Source organism: Ceratotherium simum, chromosome X (genome assembly GCF_057802395.1).
Source record: "Ceratotherium simum simum isolate JZ-2026a chromosome X, ASM5780239v1, whole genome shotgun sequence".
NCBI lineage: Eukaryota > Metazoa > Chordata > Mammalia > Perissodactyla > Rhinocerotidae > Ceratotherium > Ceratotherium simum.
Window position 1 is genome coordinate 20394871 of NC_141940.1, and position 22792 is coordinate 20417662.

The 22792-nt window shown below is 42.1% G+C and overlaps 1 protein-coding gene across 1 annotated transcript in view; it reads left to right on the top strand.

Annotated features, from left to right (window-relative positions):
- The window catches only part of IGSF1 (immunoglobulin superfamily member 1), a 49208-nt gene that overhangs the window by 20075 nt on the left and 6341 nt on the right, over positions 1–22792 (top strand). Inside the window, 10 exon segments of the mRNA XM_004437280.3 lie at positions 13277–13456; positions 15830–15916; positions 15918–15964; positions 16123–16149; positions 16570–16851; positions 17218–17505; positions 19371–19655; positions 19898–20191; positions 20663–20941; positions 21271–21391. Coding sequence (XP_004437337.3) covers positions 13277–13456; positions 15830–15916; positions 15918–15964; positions 16123–16149; positions 16570–16851; positions 17218–17505; positions 19371–19655; positions 19898–20191; positions 20663–20941; positions 21271–21391 — 1890 coding nt within the window.

The window sequence follows — 22792 nt, forward strand, 5'->3', positions numbered from 1 at the left end:
TTCATCTTTAAAATGTAAATGTCCTTAAATTCAAACTGTTGACAAATAACAGATTTAAATTTTTCATTTTGCTTTGTGTTTCAGCCTAAGGTGGAAAAAAAGTGGCATATGCCTAGATTGTCCCCAGCCTCCTAAAATGGTGCAATGCTGCAAAAACAACCATAGTCCCTTGTTGCTGGGCAATGGACAGTGTCACAAATCAACTCCCTTCGTTTTTGCATCTACTTATTTGGCTTAATGTTGAGATGCTCACAAACAAACAAGGTATTTGTTATATAAATGGGATGGTTAATGTATTTTAGGAAATTTTTAGATCTTACTTAGTGTTTATGTGTACTTTCTGTGTTCTTAACCTTGGAAGAGATACAAGTTATTTAGAGCCAAAATTAAAATTTTATTAAAAGAACTCAATCTAACCTTATTACCTTGTGATAAACATGAGTTAGAAAAACCTCTCTGTTGATGTTTTCTATTTGAATGATTTTCAGTAGATGACAGTAAGTTATAAGGTGATGAATTTATAAAATCACAGAATGGTCTTCTCATTTGAAGGGAAAAGTCAGGTTGTTGTTAGCTTTTATTTCTCTCCCTAAACTCTGAGGGAACCCAAATTCAAAGAAAAATTACTCAATCTAGGATGCATAATTAGTATATTTTCAGTTCTGCTCAGTATATGTCTAGTCCTTTATAACTGTTGAGACTACTATTCAAGAACATCTTTCAAAAGTATCATAAGTAGCTATGTCCATTATCAGTTATAATAGCTATATTATATATGGCATGTCAGCATTCACTCCAAAGACACCATTGCCTCTGAACAGATGGTTTTTTCTGCAATTAGGTGCTGTATACTAAGCTAGCTAAGAAAATAAGCATTGTCCCCATGTACCTAGGCTCTATTTAACAGCATTGTTGTGAAGGTAAATGAACAAAATGGATCTATGAGCACTTTTGGGGAAAGGAACAACAGTGCTATATATAGATAAAGAATTATAATAAAAATAATAACAGTCATCAGATCTGACCTAATGGAAATTGGACGGCAGAACTGAAAGCAATTTCACAAACCTTTCATAACTATCTTCTTCTTTTTTTTTTTTTCCTTTGGTTTTCATGGCGATCTGTATTTGCGTAAAAAGCTCACCATTTGGATTAATTGCCCCATTAGTCCAACCTTTCTCTGCACCTCAATCTCCAAAATCCCCCTACCAACTGTCCATTTAAGCAAATACCCAGATAAATTCAACTAAACAGCTAGTTAGCTCAGTAGAAATGGCCAAAATTTATATGAAGACTTGACCACCTCAAGATGATTTTGAAGAAGTTGAAGTTTACCATTGAAATGATATTGTAGATAACATTGCCAATTATGCAAATTAGGAATGGGTTTCTTCTGGTACAATTGGGAACTTTAGGAAGGATAAGTTGGCAGTGCCAAAAGAGAGAAAATCAACAGAAATAAATGTTTTGGGAAAAGTAGAAATTTTATTATTCTGCTGATTATTTTTATTTATTATATCTAAAATTGTAATATGTATATATGAACTATAAACTATATACATGAACTATAAACTATACATATACACTATATATATATATGTATATATATATGTATACACATGCATTTCCCCTCAGCTTTTTTACATTACCTATTCAAACTGTATTTTTTCTAATTTTAACATAAATTTAGACTTGGAGAAACGTTGCAAGATTAGTATAAAAAATTCTCAGATAATACATTTCAGATTCTCTGAGTTTTGACATTTTAGTATATTTGTTTTCTCTCTCTCTCTCTATATATATATATATGACTCTATATGTAGTATATTCTCTCTCTCCATATATATGTACTTTTTTTTCTGAACCATTTAAGAGTAAGTTGAAAATATAATATCCACATCACCCCTAAATATGTAAGTGTGTATTTCCTAACAAACAACAAGGGATTCTGATTATTTTTAAAATCTGCCCTAGAATGTTACACTTTTTAAAAGTTCTTTTTTCAGTCATAAATTATTTGTTGTCATAGTAGAAAATACAGGGATGAAGAAAAAAGGAACAGTATCACCAATAATTTTCCACCACACAAAAAATGACCAGCATGAACATTTTGTCTGTGTTCATTGAAGTGCTTTCTATATGACCTTTATGGGATAACACTGTATATATGTAAAACACATCATAATATTTCTCAAATGCTGCATAAAAATAATTTTTAAAAATCCAGTACATAGTAGCTCATCTTTTGCAGTGGAAAAAATTTTCATTTCTTAGCTCAGGTTGAAAAAACGGTGGCAGTTTTGCCTCTCTCACTCTTTCTCCCCAAAACAGTTTACAGATTTGGTGGTTTCTGTCTTCACAGTAGCTCTCTTCCTTCCTCTTTCAATTTTCATTCACTCATTTATAAAAAATTTCTGACTTCCTTCTAGGTAATGGGTACTGAACTATGATAACACAGGTTTTGCAATCAGATGTTCTGGATTCAAATTGCAGCTCTGCCTCTGACTAACTTGTGTGATCCTGCGCAAGTTGCTTAACCTCTCTGGGCCTTAGTTTTCTCATGTGTAAGAAAGGGATAGTAATAGTGACATATAGCTATTAAAGCAGAGCTTGGCTCACAGTCAGCATTCAGCAAATGTTGTTGCTGTTGTTGCTGCTGCTGCCCCTACTGCTGCCGCTGTTGTTGTTACATGAGCATCTCACGGGAATGTTGTGAAGGTAAATGTGACAATGTATGGAAGATGGTGCCCAGCAAATAGTAAGCACTCGATAAATAGTAGCTATTATTAGCGTTATTTCTGTATTAGGCACAAGAGATTCACAGATGAGTAAGTCACACTCTCTACTCTTGGAGAACTAACCATCTAGTATTTACAGCTGCCAGATTAATCCAACTATATTTCAGAGTTCAGTTCAAATGTGACCTTATCCACAAGGCTTTCACTGATCCTCTCGGCTGGAAAGAATATTAAGAATATTGCCCTTTACTAAACTTCTATGACCATTCTTTCTGCACTTTTCTTATCAAACTTTAGCACAGGGTACTTTTATTTTTATTTGTTTGCATGTCTTTGCTCCAATTCTAGACTTTTAGTTACCAGAAGGAGACTGAGTGTGTTATATTAATCTTTTTGCTGCCAATGTGCATGCAGAGGGTTTTGCATTCTTTTGTCTTTCCTTCCTTCCACCTTTCACCCATCTTATTCTGCTAAATATTTGATGCTTCCTTGTTTATAGTGGCCATTAAATAAAGGTTAGTTAAATGAATAAGCATTGGAGTTAACCATTTGAAATTCAAGAAAGCATATGTTATTAAGTATGCCTCATATATTTTCAAAAAGTATAAAATTTAAACTACTTCTTGATCATAAGAACAAATTTCTACTTCATTTTGCGTCTGTGCTAAGTTCCACTTGGTAACTTTTTGGCGCCATCTTACAGCTATTTCAAGTGGGATTCTTTCATGGTGTACATATTTTTAAAATATTGTCATGCTGTGCCCAGGATAGTCACAGAACTTCCACAGCAAGTGCTCCTTGTTGAAGTACAGAGTTATTAATAATGACAAGTCATTTGGATACTTTAATTAGTGCCCAGCACTATTTCCATTAGTTAATATATATTTTTAACATCATAGTGCCTAACGACGATTGTAGTGTAGATTTCCTTGGCACTGCAGCTTCCCCACTAGATTATGCCATCCTGAGTTTCTGGAGGTCTTGTTAAAAATACTAAGAAAAAAACTTTTGTAGGTAAAGGTCACATAGTTACTCAAAAAGATCTTTAACGCCAAGTGGCCAAACCTTTTCCTCTACTCCTTTTTAAACATGTAGAAGGCTTTTCATACTCTTTCTCCTGCCCTCCTACCCTTCCTCCCCCACTTGCTCACTTGATTCTGAATGAAGTGGTTCAGAGAAAGATTTGATAAGGCCATCCAAAAACATCTTCAGAGTCATTTACACCCCAACCAATCCCAGACACTACTAAATGACATCCAAAAATTCAGTTGCCGTAGTTTGCAGCATAACTCAGCTCTGTACCTTTAGTAATGGTAAAGTTATGAAAATAGTTTCTTATATTCAAGCATTAAAAAATTTATTTACCGAGATACTTAGTAAAAATATTCATTGATTAATATGTGGAGCTTTTTCTTTTTTGTTCATTCATGTATCCTCAGAACTAGAAAGCAAAGTAGGTGTGCAATAAATATTTTTGAATAAATGCACAATGAATAAATTCTATTTGCCTAAGATCTCATAGTACCTAAGTACTCTGAGCACTAAAACCTATTTTTTAGTTGTTTTGAATGTAGAGGTACCAAACAGCTGTTCTAGTTTTTATTAGGCAAATCCTATCAAATGCTTATACTAATTTTCTATAGCAATTTTGAGTACTTCTGAGAATTCAGATGAGAATCAGATGAAACCGCCATTTGCATTTGAATTTACTGCAGCTAATTTTGATTTTCTTTTCCCTACACACCATCTTCCCCTCTACACTGTCCTCTTCCAAACCCCATTAACAGTTATCTGCTTGGACACATTGGAGACTAAGACAGACCCTGATTTGAAAATTACCAGACCTCTGAAAAGGGCCACCCTTTTCATACATGGGTATTTAATATGTGTAACCCTAATTGTAAAGTATCCCATCTTCAGTTTTTGTTTTATTTTGAAACAGAAACCTGAACTACTAGGAGCCTGAATTAGGGGGATAGGTGGACTGTCAGCTCAGAAAGTGGCCTCTGAGCCCTGTCCCTGTGGGTCTATGCCCAGGATAGCATAACTAACATCAGGGAGGATTAGGAGCTAGATAAGGTCATTTTCTGCTTGGTTAGAAGCCCTCCCTTTGGACCTAGATGGTGATCTGGTCTTTCAATTTGGCACAAACAAGAAATTGTACTAAAAAGGACTATTGGTCACACATGGCCCTTAATGATCTGGATTCTGTCCATGTCTCTAGCCTCATTTCCAGCCACTCTCCACACACCTAGTGCTTCCATACTTTGCAATTCTTTGCCCTGTATTCCAAAAAAAAAAAAAAAAGTGAATTATATGACGGAATGTCAGGGAGACATCAGGTGGGTGAGGCAGATGTTTTGGAGCAGGACGCCTCATAGGTGCCCTCACCATGCCTAATGATAGGGATGCTTGAGTCTGGGGAACTTGGATGAAGAACTTCCTAAGTGCAGCCAATGAGAATTAACTGTTTTCTCCTCTACGCTTCCATAATGCTTTGTTTGACACTCTGTCTTTTAATGCTTACCATGCTCTGTAATATATTATACTTAGCTGTGAACATGGATATATCTCCCACTAGATCATAATCTTGAAGGTAGAGTTTATATATTTTTTTCTTATCTCTCTTATCACTTTCTACAATACTTTGGGCATAATCAAGCTGAATACATATTTTTTAATTATTCAAAAAGAAAGATAATGCTATGGGACCCAAGAGGGTATCCATTTGAGTCCTATTCAAATTTCCTCCTCCGCATCACTGTCCTGTCTCCACCCCCATAATCATCATCAATCTAAATCCCAGTAACCACTGTAAAGAGATTTCTTAAAAAAAAAAACATGATTAGGCTGAGGATAACAGAAAGTTCTATATTCAGATTTAACTCACAGTTATTGAATACTCTTTTGACTGATGAGGAGATGGAGACTCAAATAACTTTCAGTAGCTTGCCAAATGTCACACAATTACACAACTAGTAAGTGGCTCCGCCAGGACTAAAATTCAAGCCCGCTGATACAAAATCAAAATCTCTTTCCACAAACACCAAACATTTAGATGAACTCCTCTCAGTCTCTACTTTATAATTCTAATGCACTTAGTTGCTAATCATAAACACATTCTGTGTACCCTCAGCCAGGAAGATGCTAAATATTCCAAACACGTGAGGTTCATTTTATGTTCATATTTATTTCCATGTTTATGTATTTGTTCCCTTACTTAAATTATGTTTTTTGTTTGTATATTTATGTATTCAGGTATTTAGTGTACTTATGTATTTATATGTGTGTGTGTCTATTTTTTACTTATGCATTTATGTATTTCTTTATCTTACCTGTAGGGCTATGATGTTCTTGCTCCCAATGCTATTAGAGGAGAGCACATCAATAAATTATACCTTAATTTCCTACAGTGTTTCTGAGGATTTCAGTTTAAAATGGGTGTTGAATTTCAATTAAAAGACCCCAGCTCTTGAGCTTCTAGGGGAGAGGACAGAGAGAGTAGCTGTGTGCATAACCAAATTGCCGAGCTTTGGAAACAACTTGCAGCCAACAGAATCCTCAGCTACGAGAGTAGGAAAAAAAAAAAAAAAAAAAACTACCTAAGCTTAAAAGGGAATGAGAAAAATGATGAAAACAAGCTTAGGAGCAAGCAAGAAGTACTGTGATGCCATAGAGGAACCAGGGACCTCAGAGAGTTTGAGATATAGCTGGCCTGGAGGAACAGCAGGCAGAACCCAGAGAAAGGACCAACACGAGGGAGCTGATGTTTTCCACCCTGAAAGTGATACAGGATCATGTGGACATTTTAAAATGCACACAGGAAAAGCTCATCAAAGACTACAGGACACTGATGAATAAGGTCGCAGGATTGAAAGAAATGCTGAGAGAGGAAAATTACAGAATAAATATCATGGAAGAGAGAATCAGTACAAATGAGGACCAAATTGAGCTTCAGTCTCAAAAGACAAAAATTTTAAGCAAACAACTCTTCACAGTACAAGAAAAGGTGATCGATCTTGAAGACATATCAAGGAGGTATGATATTCGTGTATCTGGCATCCCTGAAGGTACAGAAAATGAGTTACCTTGAAACCATTATTAAGGAAATTATTGAAAAAAATTTTCCAGAGCTAAACATAAATCTCAACTTACATACAGAGAGAATTTACAGGTCCCCACTCAAATATACCTCTCAAACTAAAAGTCCAAGTCACATAATTGTACAGTTCTTAAACTTCAAAGAAAAAGAAGTCATCTTGCAAGCTGCCCAGAAAAAAAGAGAACTGATTTTCAACAAGGTAAAAATAGGACTGACACCTGACTACGTCTTACTTACAGTGGAAGAGAGACAAAGTTGGAGCAAGATCTACTACCAGCTGAAGTTCCTGGGTCTGAAGCCCCAAGTGATCCATCCAGACAAGTCTATCTTTCCTATTTGAAGATGAGAGAAGGATCTTTGCCAATCAAGGCGACTTCAAGGCATTTGTTAGCAAAACTCCAAAACTACTGGCTTTACTGCAAACAGCTGCAGCCCAGGGAGAGGGAGCTCCTGGTGATAAGTGACTAACCTGACTTACAAAGCCAAATTTCTTAATAGAATGTAGATCTTAGTTTTATGATCAATTGCATTTTTGCCAGAGTAATTAGTGAAAAATGAAATAAAAATGTAACATTGATTGAGCTGTTATTAAGTCTCTCTCTCTCTCTCCCCCCTTCCTGCATGAGAAGGGAAAAAGAGAAAAGTGAAAAAGAAAATGGTAGGGGATGGAGGATGGATAAATGGGAGAAAGGATGTGAATACAGCAAGAGAATAATTAAAGGTGGGTGGGATAGGGAGACATCGCAATATGATAGATAAAATAAGAAAAAATAATTTTATGGTGACTATGAAAGCAGTAAACTATATAAAATTAACAGACTTGTTAAGAGAAAGGAAGTCTTCCACCACCCTCTGTCAATGGTACTTGGATCCTTTAGAAAATTTGACCATATCCTCAAGCACAAAACAAATAGAACTCAGAGATGCACGTGCATTGAAATGACTGCCTGTAAACTGACATTTTTAGAAACAGATTGTAAACAGTGGGTGATGTTGCAGTGATGTGCTTTTAAATGGCTAATTTGTATTGCTCTTGCAGTTTAGATGTCTCCATTTAACTTTAATTATATAATTGGTTAATCATACAGTAAATGGGAATAAAAGAACCCAATTGTTGGCTTCTATACTTTCCTCTGGACAAGTGATTAAAAGTTCCCGAATGACGTTCCCTCCCACCTCCTCCTTACCCCGCCCATGAAAATGTCTACAATTTGGACACATTGGAGGCAAGTCAGACTCTAAAGCAGAAAAGCGCTTTCCTGGCACTGGCACTTTAAAGCATCCTGCCTGTGTCAGACCTAAACTGCTCATAGGAGCCACTCTGCCTGCTCATCCCAGGCAGTGGGGCTGAGCCCATCTCTTCCCTTCTGGGGCAATCAGCTTCATCCAACACAGGAAAAGCGGACACTGAAACACTTTGCAGCCTACCCTCAGAGCCCTCTTTCATTTTATAAGTCTATCCCTGAATCCCCACCCCTATGTACTCAGATGCACAAAACATATAAGCACACACATATCTTCTCGCTGTTTCCCATATAAATAAAAGGCATCTTGCGATGCTAGGAGGATTATTATTTGGAGACAGTGGGCCAACAGTTTACCTTTTTGGTAAATGTTACATGGGCCAAACAGAACCTTGTGGCCCTGTTAGATTGGAACACAACAGAACCTCATTTTCTCTAACCACCTATTAACCTTAAGTTAAATTCACCTAGGTAATCATACCGTTGGTTTGCTTTGTGACAGGCATCCAGAAGCTTGATCACGCAGGCCTCTATGCCTTATGGCTCACAATGCAAGTATTTTGATTAAATAAGTTTCAGTTCTGGTTCATCATATGCATTTGATCTAGTCTAGGAATCTTCCCTCACAGTCCTCAAAATACTCTCAGTTACAGATTCTGGAAGTGACTTAGTGCCCCAACCTCTGCCCTTAATTACTGAAATACTTGACAAAGGATAAGTTGAAACCCAAGCTCTGTGGGCAGGCCTCAGCTTCCCTTTGCATCCCCAAAAGGAGGTACTCCCCACCCCCAAAGCTCAAACTCCCGCCAAGTCTTGCTGTTGGAACCTAACCTGTCTGGGTGGTCCTCCTCACTATCCCAGGACACCACCTGTCTAGTCCCACCTTAGTTCCTTACTTGTCTACTCCACTACCCTCTCCATTACAGAAGAAGATGATGGCTGACACTTACTGGGGAGTTGGGAGGGGTTCTAAGACATATTAGCAACCTTTCAATGCACCAAATAGTCTAGAGATCTGACACAGTCCTTAGGTGGCTTACACAGCAGTGAAGTGGGGGGGGGGTGGACCACAGCGTTCATCATTCTGTTGATGGTAAGAAAATTATCAGGATTCTTGGTAGTTCTTGTTTACCAGTGAGAATCAGCGTCCTAAAGCATAAAACTGGAAAAAAGTGGTTTACTAGTAAGTAAATGTTTAACAAACACCACTCCGGGGAAAAAAACTGATTTGTTGTATTTGCTTATTCAGTGGAGTAAATTCTCTGACCACGGCCAGTTTTAAGCTACCAACGTGGTATTACTGAATGGTGGGTTGAGATAAGATGCACACATTCAGCTTTCCTGACAGTGCTAGCCAGCTCCAGCACGTCACTGGGAAGAGGCCAGCTTTGCCCTCTGCTTCTCCTGGTTAGACTACTATAAGACAAATTTAGCTTAAAAAAAATTCTCATCACCGTACACTGGACTCAATTATGGAGAAAGTCTCCCCAGACTACCCTGTGCATATACATGGCCCTTGGTGCCTCACCTCCTTTGAGCTCCACCTTCTCGAAGCTTGTCTAGCACTCCTCTGGTCCCCAACACAGCTTGTGTAAGATAGTTGCTCTTTTCTTCTCTCTAGGCTGAGAGTCTTTGGAGCTTAGAAACTCTGTCTTACAAATCACATTTAGTCCCACCTCTACACTCCACCACCCTCCCTACTTCAAAGTGTATAGTATGTACTCAATAAAATCTTGTGTTTAACAGTTGTCTCAGAATCCGTAAGAAATGACTGAAGCTTTTGCAGGAGTAACCCACTTCCAGCCCCCATGCTCAAGGTGTGAAAGTGAGAAGGGGTATGGCTCAGGAATATTTTCTGGTATCACTACCTCCCAGGACAGTGAGGGTGGGAGCTTCCATACTCAGCCCCCTCCTGTTCATCCTACCAGTTTAAGGGAATGGAGAGTCAGAGAGGCCCTGGCCGTTAGGAATAAGACTGGTAAGTCTCAAAACGTTTCCTAAAAGAGGAGTTGTTTAATATCAGCCAACTCTAGAGTAATAAACCAGGAAAAAAAACCCAGGCTTCTTGGAGTGTGTATGCATGGAAGATTCAGAGTCACAGAGCCATAGGCCTGCTGGATTCCTCACGGGGGAAGGCCAGCAGAGCCAATGTGAAGAACTCCATCTCAGCTAAGTTGCAGCCCCAGACCCTATTGGTCTCTAGTACCGGCTTTATAATATTGGGCCACTCAAATTTTCTCTAGGGAGATTGGCCAGAGAATGTTTCCCCTTCTGCAGGCAGGCTACAAGTTTCAAGACCCACAAAGGTAGCCTAGAGATGGAGCTTCTAATGTCTCAATTGCCAGCCATAGTTTGAATGAGGGGCTTCTATGAAGCCTGAATAATAAGTCCCTTCAGGATTCTATAGTGTCCCAGAGCAAAAGGCAAGAGTGTGTGGTATTCTCACTTACACAGTCCCAGGACCTCTTTCAGGTTCCTCCATCCAGTTAGTGGGGAATCTGGGCTCTATATTCAGGCTGCTGGTCCAAGAGCACAAGCTTCAGCCCAAGGACTTGCAGAGAGCTGAGGGACACTATCATTGCCTTTTTTCTACATTATTAACAATATATTTGATTGGTGCTTTTCTTTTTTACTAAGCATTTTCACATCTGTTTTTTAAATTTTTAATTTTTTTTAATTTTTTTGTTTTTATTATTCTGAGCATCCAATGCAGAGGCAGCATAGGGTAGTGGTTAACACGGGACTGCATTTCACAATATATACAAATATTGAATCATGTTGTACACTTGATACTAATATAATGTATGTCAATTATACCTCAATAAAAAAATGAAAGACCTAGGTTGTTCAGTTACTTTGCATAAAAAGTTTTAGAAAACTTTTCTATATAAGATGCTTTTTATAGATGTATTAAAATCAATAAAGTGGTTTAAGTAAAAAAAAAAAGAACATGGGCTTGTAGATACAGACTACCTGGATGTGAATCTCAGCTCTGCCACTTGCTGGCTGTGTTGGCCTTGAGTGGTTTGCTTAATGGTTGTTTCAGTTTCTTCATCTGTAAAATGGGGCTGATAATGATAGCTATCCCATAGTGTTGTTATGGAGGTAAAATGAGTTAATGTTTATAAAGCACTTAGTGTCTGGTACTATCATAATGATTTCTTTTTACTTTTCTTTCTTTTTTTTTTTTTTGGTGAGCAAGACTGGCCCTGAGCTAACATCTCTTGTCAATCCTCCTCTTTGTGCTGAGGAAGATTGGCCCTGAGCTAACATCTGTGCCCATCTTCCCCCATTTTGTATGTGGGATGCCACCACAGCATGGCTTGGTGAGCAGTCCATTGGTCCACACCCAGGATTTCAACATGCAAACTCTGGGCTGCCAAAGCAGAGTGTGTGAACTTAACCATTAAGCCACCAGGCCTACGTAATGATTTCTATATAAATGTTTTGAAAACTGGCATGGATATTTCCACAATGACAGATATTATCACTACTGTGTTCCAAATAACCATCATGTTTGGCCAATTTTACCTCCTAAATGTTTTAGGAACCCTTACTCCCCTCTCCTTCTCTGCTTCCACTGCCCTAGTTTAGGCACACAGGACCAGCAAATAGCTTGCAGTTCTCCATGCCTTACTTGCTGGTCTTTCCTATTGCAATCCTCTGACTCCCATGGCACCTCCTTCTCTGGCTATCTCCTACTCACTCTCTATCACTGTTTATCCTTAGACTACAAACCCCTTAAGAGCAGAAATTGCCATTCTCTGAGTCATCAGCATCTAGAACAATGCTTGGCACAAAGAAAATACTCAATAAACATTTATTGAATTAATAGATGCTTGCTGTGTCCCAGGCACTGTGTAGTGGTTTATAGGAGGATTTTCACTGAATCCTACCCAAAACTCTATGTGATAGTAAGTGCAATTATTATCTCCAATTTACAAATAAGAAAACTGAGACTTGGGGAGGTTAGATAACTTGCACGAAAAAGTCACAAATTTATATTCATATTGCCATTCTATTCCTTATGCGATAATCTGCAGTTTACTATGGTGTGTAGGACCAGAGGATGCCAGGAAGCCACAATTGATATCACCTGACACATGAAGACATGATATTCAATTTGCCTATTAAAAGAGCTATTACTTTATTTTTACGTAGTTTGTTTTTAAATTACAGTATTTTTCTTTAGATAATTTTTAATCTTTTATGAAGGTAAAAGATGCACATAAAGAAAAAAATTTAGCTATCTCTTACAACAATCAATGGATCTGTGAGTCCATCGGATGCTATGCTTGAATCCCATCATATAATATATGTCAGGAGCTTTGGTTAGTATCCTATACATACATCATTAACATTTCAAAAAGTCTTTCTTGGTCAACTAAATTTGTGAAAGGTTGTCCACATCATTGAAATCATGTTACTCTAGCGCATTTGGGGAACGCTGTACAGGTTAATAAGTACTAGCAGCAGCGGCTACCATTTATTGAGCACTTACCTCGTACCAGGCCTGCTGTGCTGTAAGTTTTACTTGCACTATTTCATCAAACCCCTATGTAATAGCTTCTGTTGTTTTCTTTATTTTACAGATGGGGAAACTGGGACTCAGAGTTGAACTCACTTACTTGCGGTCACTCAGCTATCAAATAGTAGAACCTAGACTGAAATCTAAATTTGTATGTCTATGTCTCTAAAGCCTGGGCTTTATCCCAAGTTGGACTTTGAAGGCTGTCCAAGTTACTTAACCCTCTCTGAGCTTCAGTTTCCTCATCTGTAAAACTGAGGGAAGTAACACATCTTGTAGGGTTGCTATGAAGATTAGAAAAAGCAGATGCCCAGGGCCCAGAGGCACATAGTAGGCATTTAAACCATGGTGGCAATGTTTATTCGTAAGTGGGACATGAAATGGGCAGAGGAAGATCTGAGATCCCTTTAAAGGCGTTGGGGAGCTTGAGAGGAGGGATCTACAGCTTTGGCAGTCTTAAGAGCTGGTCCTCTCCCCTCCAGAATACAGTGACCCAGTGAAACTCTGACCGACAGGCGACAGGCGAGGGGGCAGGGGCCTGAGTTTGGCTCCAGCAACCTCTGCAGGGAGTCAGGAGAGAGGCGGGGAGCTGGGAGGGGCGTAGAAATCCCGGTCGTCAGAGGACTGCAGGTGTCAGGCGGAGTTGGTGTAGGTGGACTCCCAGAGCCTGGCGGAGGGCGGGGAGGAGGTTGGAGCCGGCCAGCGAGCAGGCGGGGGAGAGAAGGAGGCGGGGCGCGGAGCCTGAGAGGCCGTCCTTAGGCAGCTCTTCTCATGCCGGGCAGTTTGCTGCATCTGGAGGAGCTCACTGGAGAATCTCCAACAACGGAGCGGGCCTTCAACTACCGTAAGTACCTGCAAATGAGCGCATAGTCCTGTGGCTGAAGATTAAATACGGGCCATCAGATCCTAAACAAAACCCCAAAATCGTTTCCCTGCTGTAATTAATTGCCGTTAATCAAACTGCTCCCCAGTCTGTCCCCCCACCCGCTTTATCCCTCCCTTTCTCCTTCCCTCCCCGGATCCCAGCCTTGCCTCGCGCCGAGAATCCCTGGGCACTATAGATATCTTCCCTTTTCCTTCTCAGTCTTCCCTCCAAACCCTCAGCGGAGCATGTACCTAGCACCCTGCCGAGCCCAACCCCTTTGATTCCTGGAGCCCTCAAAGCTATCCAGGGGGCGAGACATTAGACATTTCGAGTATGTCACCCTCAAAAGCACTGCGGCGCTGCCTAAGGGAAGGGAAAGTGCTTGGGGTGGAGTGGAAGGGGAAGGTAAAAAGGCTAAACAGCCGAAGTTGGGGGTGGGGGTGGGAGTGTGAAAGGCCAAAAATGGGCGTGGCCAATTAACCTGAAGCTTGCGGCTGCTTCCCACGTTCCCTGGGCAGAAGATTCGTCGTTTTGGCTGGATATAAATTATTATGGTTTCCTTAGTGATTGGGGAAGGGTAAACCATGCTCAGAAGCCCAGCTTCCCTGACTCCACTCAAGCCCCCAGGAGGCAAAACTCTGGTTTAGGGGTCCAAGTGGCAAGGCTGGACCTCAGATGCATTCCTGGGCAGAATCCCAGGTTGAACCTTTCCCTTCGTAGTAGAACCTGGATTCCCCAATAAATCCTGGCCCAAAGCCTCAGGGGAACAAAGCAACAGGGTGGCACCCAAGTCTGGGCCTGGGCCTGGCCCTGAGAGGAGTGCAGACAGGGGGCTGTAGGAGCTGAGATGGAAAGAGCATCTTTAGGGTCCTACACCAGGTTGATGCCCGCTTTGGGAAAAAGAAAAATAGCTGCCTTTTTATGAAATGTTCGCTATGCACCTGACACTTTACGTATGTTATCTCTGATCCAACACAACAACAATGCTAGGTGGATATTATTCCCCAACTTTACAAATAAGCAAAGTTCAGAGAGGGTAATTTGAGCATCCTTTATGTAAATGTAAGTGTCAAGTGAGAAATGTAAAAGGAAACTGTGTCGCCTTGGATCTCTGACAGTCCACTTTCTTCCTACAGCCCAGGTGTTTGAAAAGGAATCTTCCCCTTTTCTTGTTCCTCCATCCCACCCAGTGTTAGCACTGAAGCGAGTTAGAGGCTGTGGTACTAGGATCCGTTTGGGGAAGCGAAATCAACTCCCTTCTGTTCTGGGAGCTGCCTTTACCCCACTCTACTGAGATAGGATTAAACAGCTGGGGTCAGCCAGGACCTCCGACTCTGAACAAAATGTTGGTGGAGGAGAATTAGCCAGAGTTTGTGTGGTGGAAATACACCTTCCCTTGGCAAAAGGATACTCTGGGTGGAGGGAAGGGAGAGGAGAGACAGGAAAGAGTAAGGGGTCTACCTTATGTACATGCAGGGCCTGGGGTCAATTGTGATTTTTGGGAAAATGAGAAGGCCTCCCTGAACTCAATATTTTTGCCATATTCCCCGAAATTCAAACAATTCTTTTTTTCTTCAAGGGCAGTGAACAAAAATGCTTACGAATTATGGGCAGCCAATAAATTGTTTACACCTTATATTAATTAGCTCAAGCAGCTTGATTCCCCAACACCTACTTGAGATGGGGGTTTTGACCTTTTGGGGGCAAGAGATAAGAATGAGAGCAATATTGGATCTGAAGCATTCCACAGATGGGAAGGTCTGGATGGGATGAGATGGGAGGTATAAGGGGGCTGCGAAAGGGAGCAAGGGCTGCCTCTGGGAGTTTAAATACTGGTTTTAGAGCATAGGCATTGGAGTTAAAAAAACATTTGAATTTTAGCTCTGATATTTAATATCTTTTGACTTTGGGCAAATTATATATCCTCTCTAAGCCTTAGTTTCCTTGCCAGCAAAATGGGGATGATAGGAAGGCTTCCTTTGCTAGATGGTTGGAGGACTCAGTTAGAGTATATATATATATATATTTGAAAAGGTGACTCTCTACACCTCTCATCTCCCTCAACCCATGGGGCTTCTGCTGGCCTGGATTAGGTCATCCTCTGGGCCTCTGAGATCCCAGAGACAAGTAGGCATTTCAGCAAATCCGACGTGTTAGATACCAGCAAAGACTTTGGGTGGCAGGAGGGCAGAGGGGGCAAAGGGGCAAGAAGAGGAAGTAGCAGGTGACCTTGTAATGCCCTGCATGCCTGTGAGGGAGTGGAAGGTAGGGTTGTCAAGTGCAGTTTAGTGATCCAAACTAAACTTCAAGGAGCAGGACAAATCCCCTGAATAAAAATACTTCTGCTTTTAGATCTCACCACGTGCTGAGCGGCAAAGCCCCTCAAGACTCGAAGCGCACATTGAGCACCAGAGGCCCCACGACCCTGGACAGGCCAGGGGGGGGCCACCATGCTGTGGAAATTCACTCTCTTGGTCTTTTGCATTCGTGAGTATGAGGAAGGGGTGAGGGGCAAGTGACCTTGTCATAAATACCCCTGTAAGTGGGCACCTTGGGGAGGGAGAGGGAAGTATTAAGGTTTCAGGGTGGGTAGGGACAATAAGGGGGCCCCCTTTTTTTTTTTTTACCATAATCTCTCTTTTCAGGGCTGAGTCTGGGTATGACATCAATAGGTAAGTGAGTTCTGCCACCTCAGGTACCTTCCTTCCTGAAGGCTCCAAGACGTCAGCCTGCCTCCATGGCCCTGGTCATAACTGCTTTGAGATCCCAAACACAATCCCCAGGTTGAGCTGGTTGGGAATCAGAGCCCCTCATTTCATGACTTGGCTTCCCACAGAATAGTAAACAGCTTTATCTAAGATGGAAAGGAAGCCAGACTTGTGCTTTATTCCCCAATCCAACTCACTTGGATTCCTTGAACAAGTATCCTGGGGTCCCTATCCCACCCCGCACACAAGCAGACACTCCTGTCCCCAGGGAAAGACAAAAGGAGGAATCTGGGTAGGGGCTTATTTTAAGGAACATTGCGGGGCATGTTATGGGGAGGGAGAAGGTTGGACTGCTCACATCTTTGTGACGTTTGGAAATGACAGCGATGCAATCTCAACCGGAGCTGTGGATAGAGACCAACTACCCCCAGGCTCCTTGGGAGAACATCACACTTTGGTGCAAAAGCCCCTCTCGGATTTCAAGCAAGTTCCTGCTGCTGAAGGATAAGACACAGATGACCTGGATCCGTCCTTCCTACAAGACCTTCCAAGTTTCATTCCCCATAGGCGCCCTTACTAAGTCCAATACAGGTCTTTACAGGTGCTGCTACTGGAAGGAGACAGGCTGGTCAGAGCCTAGTAAAGTTTTAGAGTTGAAGGCACCAGGTAAGAAGACACAGATAGATGATCAAGACTAAACTCCAGCTCCTGGGATTCAAACTGGCCTTCCCAGAGCAGGGTTCGTTTAATTAATTCATTTGTTTACCTCAAATCCATGAATGCATATATGCAGGCATTCTACAGTTAGTAAATAAGTGCCTACTCTCTATAGGCAAGGCAGAGTGAGGATGCAGACTCTGGAACAGATCTAGAAGGCAGGCTTTCAATGTAGGGGAGATTGAGATGGGGTAAGGAGGGGTGGGAAATAAAGATTATACAGGTAAGGCTCATTTAAATAGAGCTCTCCTCTGCTGTTCCCTGAGTAGCACTATCCTTGCTCTACCTGAATTCCAGTTCATTCTCTCTTTCCAGGCCAGCTGCCCAAGCCCATCTTCTGGATCCAGGATGAGACCTCCCCTCTTCCTGGATGTAACGTTAACATACTCTGCCATGGCTGGCTGCAGGATTTGGTATTCATGCTGTTCAAAGAGGGATATGCAGAGCCCGTGGATTACCAAGTCCCAACCGGGACAGTGGCCATATTCTCCATTGCCAACATGACACCTGAGAGTGAAGGGGTTTACATCTGCCGCACTCATATCCAGATGCTCCCCACCCTGTGGTCAGAGCCCAGCAACCCCCTGAAGCTGATTGTGGCAGGTGGGTGTGGCTATGGCTGCTGGGGTCTGATGATCGTTGTCCCTGGGATCATGGCTGGATGAGCCAGGGTTTCTGATTTTACTTTGCTTGGCAAGTTGCTAGGCCCTGCAAGGCCCAAGAGCTAGAGTCAGTTGACATTAGACTGAGATGCAAATTAGAATCACACATGCTATGAGTGAGCCCGGCCAAATGTCCAGCAGCTTCAGCTCATCACAGCTTTGTTGTTCTCTACTTGTTGAATATCATGCATTTATTCATTCATTTGACTAATATTTATTGAGCACTGAATATGTGCCAGGCACTGCCACTGCAGTCTTATAAAGTGATTTTTAAAATTTTGAATGCATTTTTATTCTGTTTGTGATTATTATTTTTAAGTGTGGAAAATAGAATGAATTGCTAGTGCTAAAAGTAAAATAAAAAACGATAAAGTGATAGTTAATATTTTAGAAATGTCTTTATAAATTATTTTAGTCCTGTATATATAGATCCAGTAAGGCAGTACCAAGCTTTAAACACAGCAGAAGGCTCCCCAAAATGTCCAAATGCAAGACATACACCCCAGCCCCAACTTTCCCATGGCCTAGATGCTTCTAGACAGAATTGGCCACATTTGCTTTAGTTGCTCCATCAAGCTAAATAGCCTTGGGGAAAGCTGTGGTGCTACAGAAAGTACCCTGGACTTAGAAGCAGTAATCCTGGTTTCTAGTTCCATCTCTGACACCACCTCCCTGTGTGATCTTGAGCAAGTCACTTCGCCTCTCTGTGCTTTGGTTTCCCCTACTCTAAAATGGGATAACAGAATCTATCCAACCTACTGTATGATGCCTCTCTGTGCTTCAGTTTCCTGATTTGCAAAATTGGTATAATAATAATGCCTACCTCACAGGGTTGTTGTGAGGATTTGCCTAAATATAATATATGTACAGTGCCTGGCATATAAGTTCTCAATAAATGGTAGACATTAATTTTATTAGTTTAGCTTTTTATTGAGGATCAAAGAACAAAGGATTGTCTGTTTGATCTGTGTGTATGGGTGTTTGTTGTATGAATGTCCTTCCAGCATAGATTCCAATAACACACACTTCTGCAGTTACCTTATCACTGGTATCCCTCACTAGGCCATGAGCTTTCGGCTGATGTGGGCGGTATCATTGTTACTTATATATCCCTAGACCTACATGATGCCTGACACATCCTAAATGCTCATTGAGCATATGATGGAGCTGATCCTTCCAATAATGAATGGGTAGATCTACCTGGGATCCGGGTGGGTAAGAAGGAGTGGTATGGGAGTGAGATTGCCCTCCATTTTGTGGTATAATCTCCTTGGAAGAACAATACATGGAAATGAGGGTGTGGCCCCATTCACAGAGATTTCTTTGGGTTGCAGATTTACTGGCCTATCCCTCCTTATTGGCTTCTTCCAATCTCCTATGGGAAGTAGGGTCTTATGTGGGCTTAATGTGTTCAAAAGCTGTCCTTAATATGGCAGTAGCATTCATACTCTACAAATATGGAATCAAAGTTATTTTCAAAAGTTTGGTTTCTTGGGCGGTTGAACTACATTTGGCATTTCAGGGACCTAAAGATACAGGGAATTACAGATGTAGATATTACACTGAGACGCAGCCCTACACATAGTTAGAGCTCAGTGGAGCTGATAGAGTCTGGTGAGAGGGCAGGGGCATAAGTGAATTTACCCTTGATCACCTCCTAGAAGAGGCAGAGATTCAAGGAAGAGAAAGGGAGCAGAGGGTAAACTTCAGCTACCACTTTCTGTCTAAAGAAATTAGGAAAATAAAACCAGAAGGTAATAGAGAAGAATCATCCTACCTCTAATTCAGGATCTCTTCCCTTTCTAGGACTCTATCCCAAACCAACTCTGACAGCCTATCCTGGGCCCATCATGGCACCTGGAGAAAGCCTGAATCTCAGGTGTCAAGGGCCAATTTATGGAATGACTTTTGCTTTAATAAGGCTTGAAGACTTGGAGAAGTCCTTTTACCGCAAGAGGCCAGTAAAAAATGAGGCACATTTCTTCTTCCGGGCTTTGAAAATCCATGATGCTGGACATTACCTCTGCTTTTACTATGATGGGTCATACAGGGGTTCACTTCTTAGTGATATCCTGAAAATCTGGGTAACCGGTAAGAGAAGGGGATGCCATGGGACCTATGTTAGGGGCTAAGGATATGCAACTCCTTTTGGGCCCCCTGGAAAGCTAATAATGCAGGCAGGGCTAACAGTGGGGAAGGGAGCAGAATTTGTATAACTGGGTTTAGGGTGGGATTTGCCAAGGGTGGACTGGAGGAAGAGGAGGAAATCAGCTCTATGTAGTGGGAGGCAGAAGTCAGGCTATTAGCCCCTGATATTTTGGGTCTTGTCCTAGACACTTTCCCCAAGACCTGGCTACTTGCTCAGCCCAGTCCTGTGGTCCAAATGGGTCAAAACGTGAGCCTGTGGTGTCGAGGGCCAGTGGATGGAGTGGGGCTTGCACTCTATAAGAAAGGAGAAGACAAACCTCTTCAGCTCTTGGATACCGCCAGCATCGATGACAACGAGTCATTCTTCCTCAACAATGTGACCTACAGTGATGCTGGCATCTATAGCTGCCACTATGTCCTCTCCTGGAAGACCTCCATCAGGATGACATCACACAACACCGTGGAGCTTGTGGTTGTAGGCAAGTGCTAACAACTCTTGTTGTTTGTTTTTATCATCATTGTAGTGTTCTAAGAAGGAGCTAGTGGCCCTGTGACCTCTCGGAGTTATGAGTCAAGGAAAAACACAGTAGGAGGGTGGAGTAGAATTTTCTCCAAAAACTTTAGGTACCTTCTCTCCTAGGATTGTTACTTAAGCCATACCTCTCAGCATGGCCTAGCCCCATTGTGACCCTGGAAAAGTTATTACCCTTCAGGCCAGGGGAAACTTACAGATATGAGGTCTTCCTAATTGAAGGTAAGAACCCAGGAGTCTTTAGAGCACCAAAGAGTAGGCCAAGGGGTTCTGATGCATAGTCAAATTTTGAAGCCACTGATCTTGTGGAAGTGGAAAGGAAGAGAAGACCAAAAAGGGAGCTGGGAAACATTTGCTGGGGCAGAGGATACTGAGTTCAAGGACAATTTTCTAACTCTGGTCTCTGGATTGGTTGCAGATAAGCCCCCCAAACCTTCCCTGTCAGCCTGGCCCAGCACCATGTTCAAGCTAGGCAAAGCCATCACCCTTCAGTGCCGAGTACCTAATCCAGTCCTTGAATTTTCTCTGGAATGGGAAGAAAGAGCAACATTCCAAAAATTCTCAGTGGATGGAGACTTCATCATCAGTAATGTTGAAGGGAAAGGAACAGGGACCTACAGTTGCAGCTATTACATAGAGGCACACCCTAACATCTGGTCACATCACAGCGAGCCCCTGAAGATGATGGGGCCAGCAGGTGAGAATACAACTCTCCATAGAGATGCCCCTCCAAGGCTTTGGCCATGATACCCATGGGATCCTGGAGCAGTGCCCAGAAAGATATGGAAAGCGGAGTCAGGGGCTTATAAGTAAGGACCCTTGGTTTTGGGCATCCTTCCCCTGGGGTGGTCTCACAGTCACTCAAAAGCAGTGAGCAGGATACTTTCAAGGCTCCCATTCTTCATGAAAAAGAAGGTCACTTCCATCTCACCTTCCCTTCACCTTTGGTAACCCCTGCCCCCATGAATGTATTCACCTGCCTCTGTCCCCATCAAGGCCCCTGCTTCTGGTCTTCTCTGGCCACAGGCTTTCTCACCTGGAATTACGTTCTCAATGAAGCTATCAGGTTGTCCCTAAGCATGCAGCTTGTTGCCTTGCTGTTGGTAGTGCTGTGGATAAGGTGGAAGTGTCGGAGACTCAGAATCAGGTAACTGTCTTGTCCCAGCCCCCTGTCCCTCAATCTAGCTGAGTCCAGGCTCCCCAGAGACTCAGGAATGGGTCATGCCCAGTTGAGACAAACCACAGGGGCACACCCTTTGTATCCCCTACCTTCTGGGCTTAAGAGACAAGACTTTCTCTTCCCAGCTGTCTTCCACCTCACAGGAAGGTCAGCACCCAAACCAGAGGATGGAGAAACACATAATCCTCAGAGGCTGGAAAGTAATCAGAACCTCATTCACTGATCCCCCTGGGAGAGTGCCCAAATCTCCCTCCCAAACCACCCTGCCCCTCAGAGAGGATTGGTGTCTCCCACATTAACTTGGTCTGAACTTTTTCTCTTGTAAGAAACCATGCTGTCCTGTCTCCCAGGATGTTATCCAATCCCCATCCTAACTTTTCACCCTTACCCCTAGCTCTCAAGGACTAGACAGCCTTGTGGTCCATCCTAGTTGTCACAGAAACCAGTCTCTCTTCCTTTCTGGCCTCCAACCACCTGTGCAGAGCATTCTGGGAATGTAATCTTAACCTGGATGGGCATCTGATGAGGCAATGGATTGGGCCAGGGAATCAGACTTTTTCCTCTGACCCATAAAATGGCAAGCCATGCAGTTTCTCCTGCTATTTCCTTTGATCCTTTGGTGTCTCCTGGGCCATTCCCCTCTCTCCCTGATTCCCATGGCCTGTGCTCAGGCTGTTCTGCTTGCAAATGAGAAGAGAAATGACACCTCCTAGCCTGGTGAGGCCTTCAGCTCCTGAATGCCTTGAATACTTCCCCCTACCCTATGCCTCTGGCTACATCTCCCCCTCACCATGATCATAGGACTTTTTGTGTCTGGGAATATTCAATACACAGTGGATGATGACTATAATTGTGTATGTCTGTGTTTTCCACTGAGATCTGTTGAACAGAGTGCTTGGGTAACGTGAAGGGAGCCAGCCACCTAAGTCTTCTGCAAAAAGCATGACCCTTTGAGTTTTCAAAAGGTTGCAGTGGGGGTCAAGTTCTAGTTCTCCTCGGAATCTATCCTGAGTCCTGCATACATTGGGGTAACCTCCAAGCCAGGGGTTAGAAAAAAATGTAGCTTCAAGTGCCCCACCTCAGCCCAGGACCACTGCATCAACGAATGAGTCCAGAAACAGATTTCAGAGAAAGCAACTTAAAAAGCATGTTTTCCTCACCAGGAGGGAGGGTCAGTGTTTTCTAAGTAAAAATTGTCAAATGGATTTTGGCTTATATTATCTAATTCTACAGGACCCATAACCCAAAGCTGCTGCACATTTCGAGTCATAATCTGGGTGGGGGTAAAGAGATCCCACTCTCTGACAAGCTTAGCTCAGCACTGACAATCCTGGTAATTCACCGCTGCTGCCTAGGCAACCTTTTCAT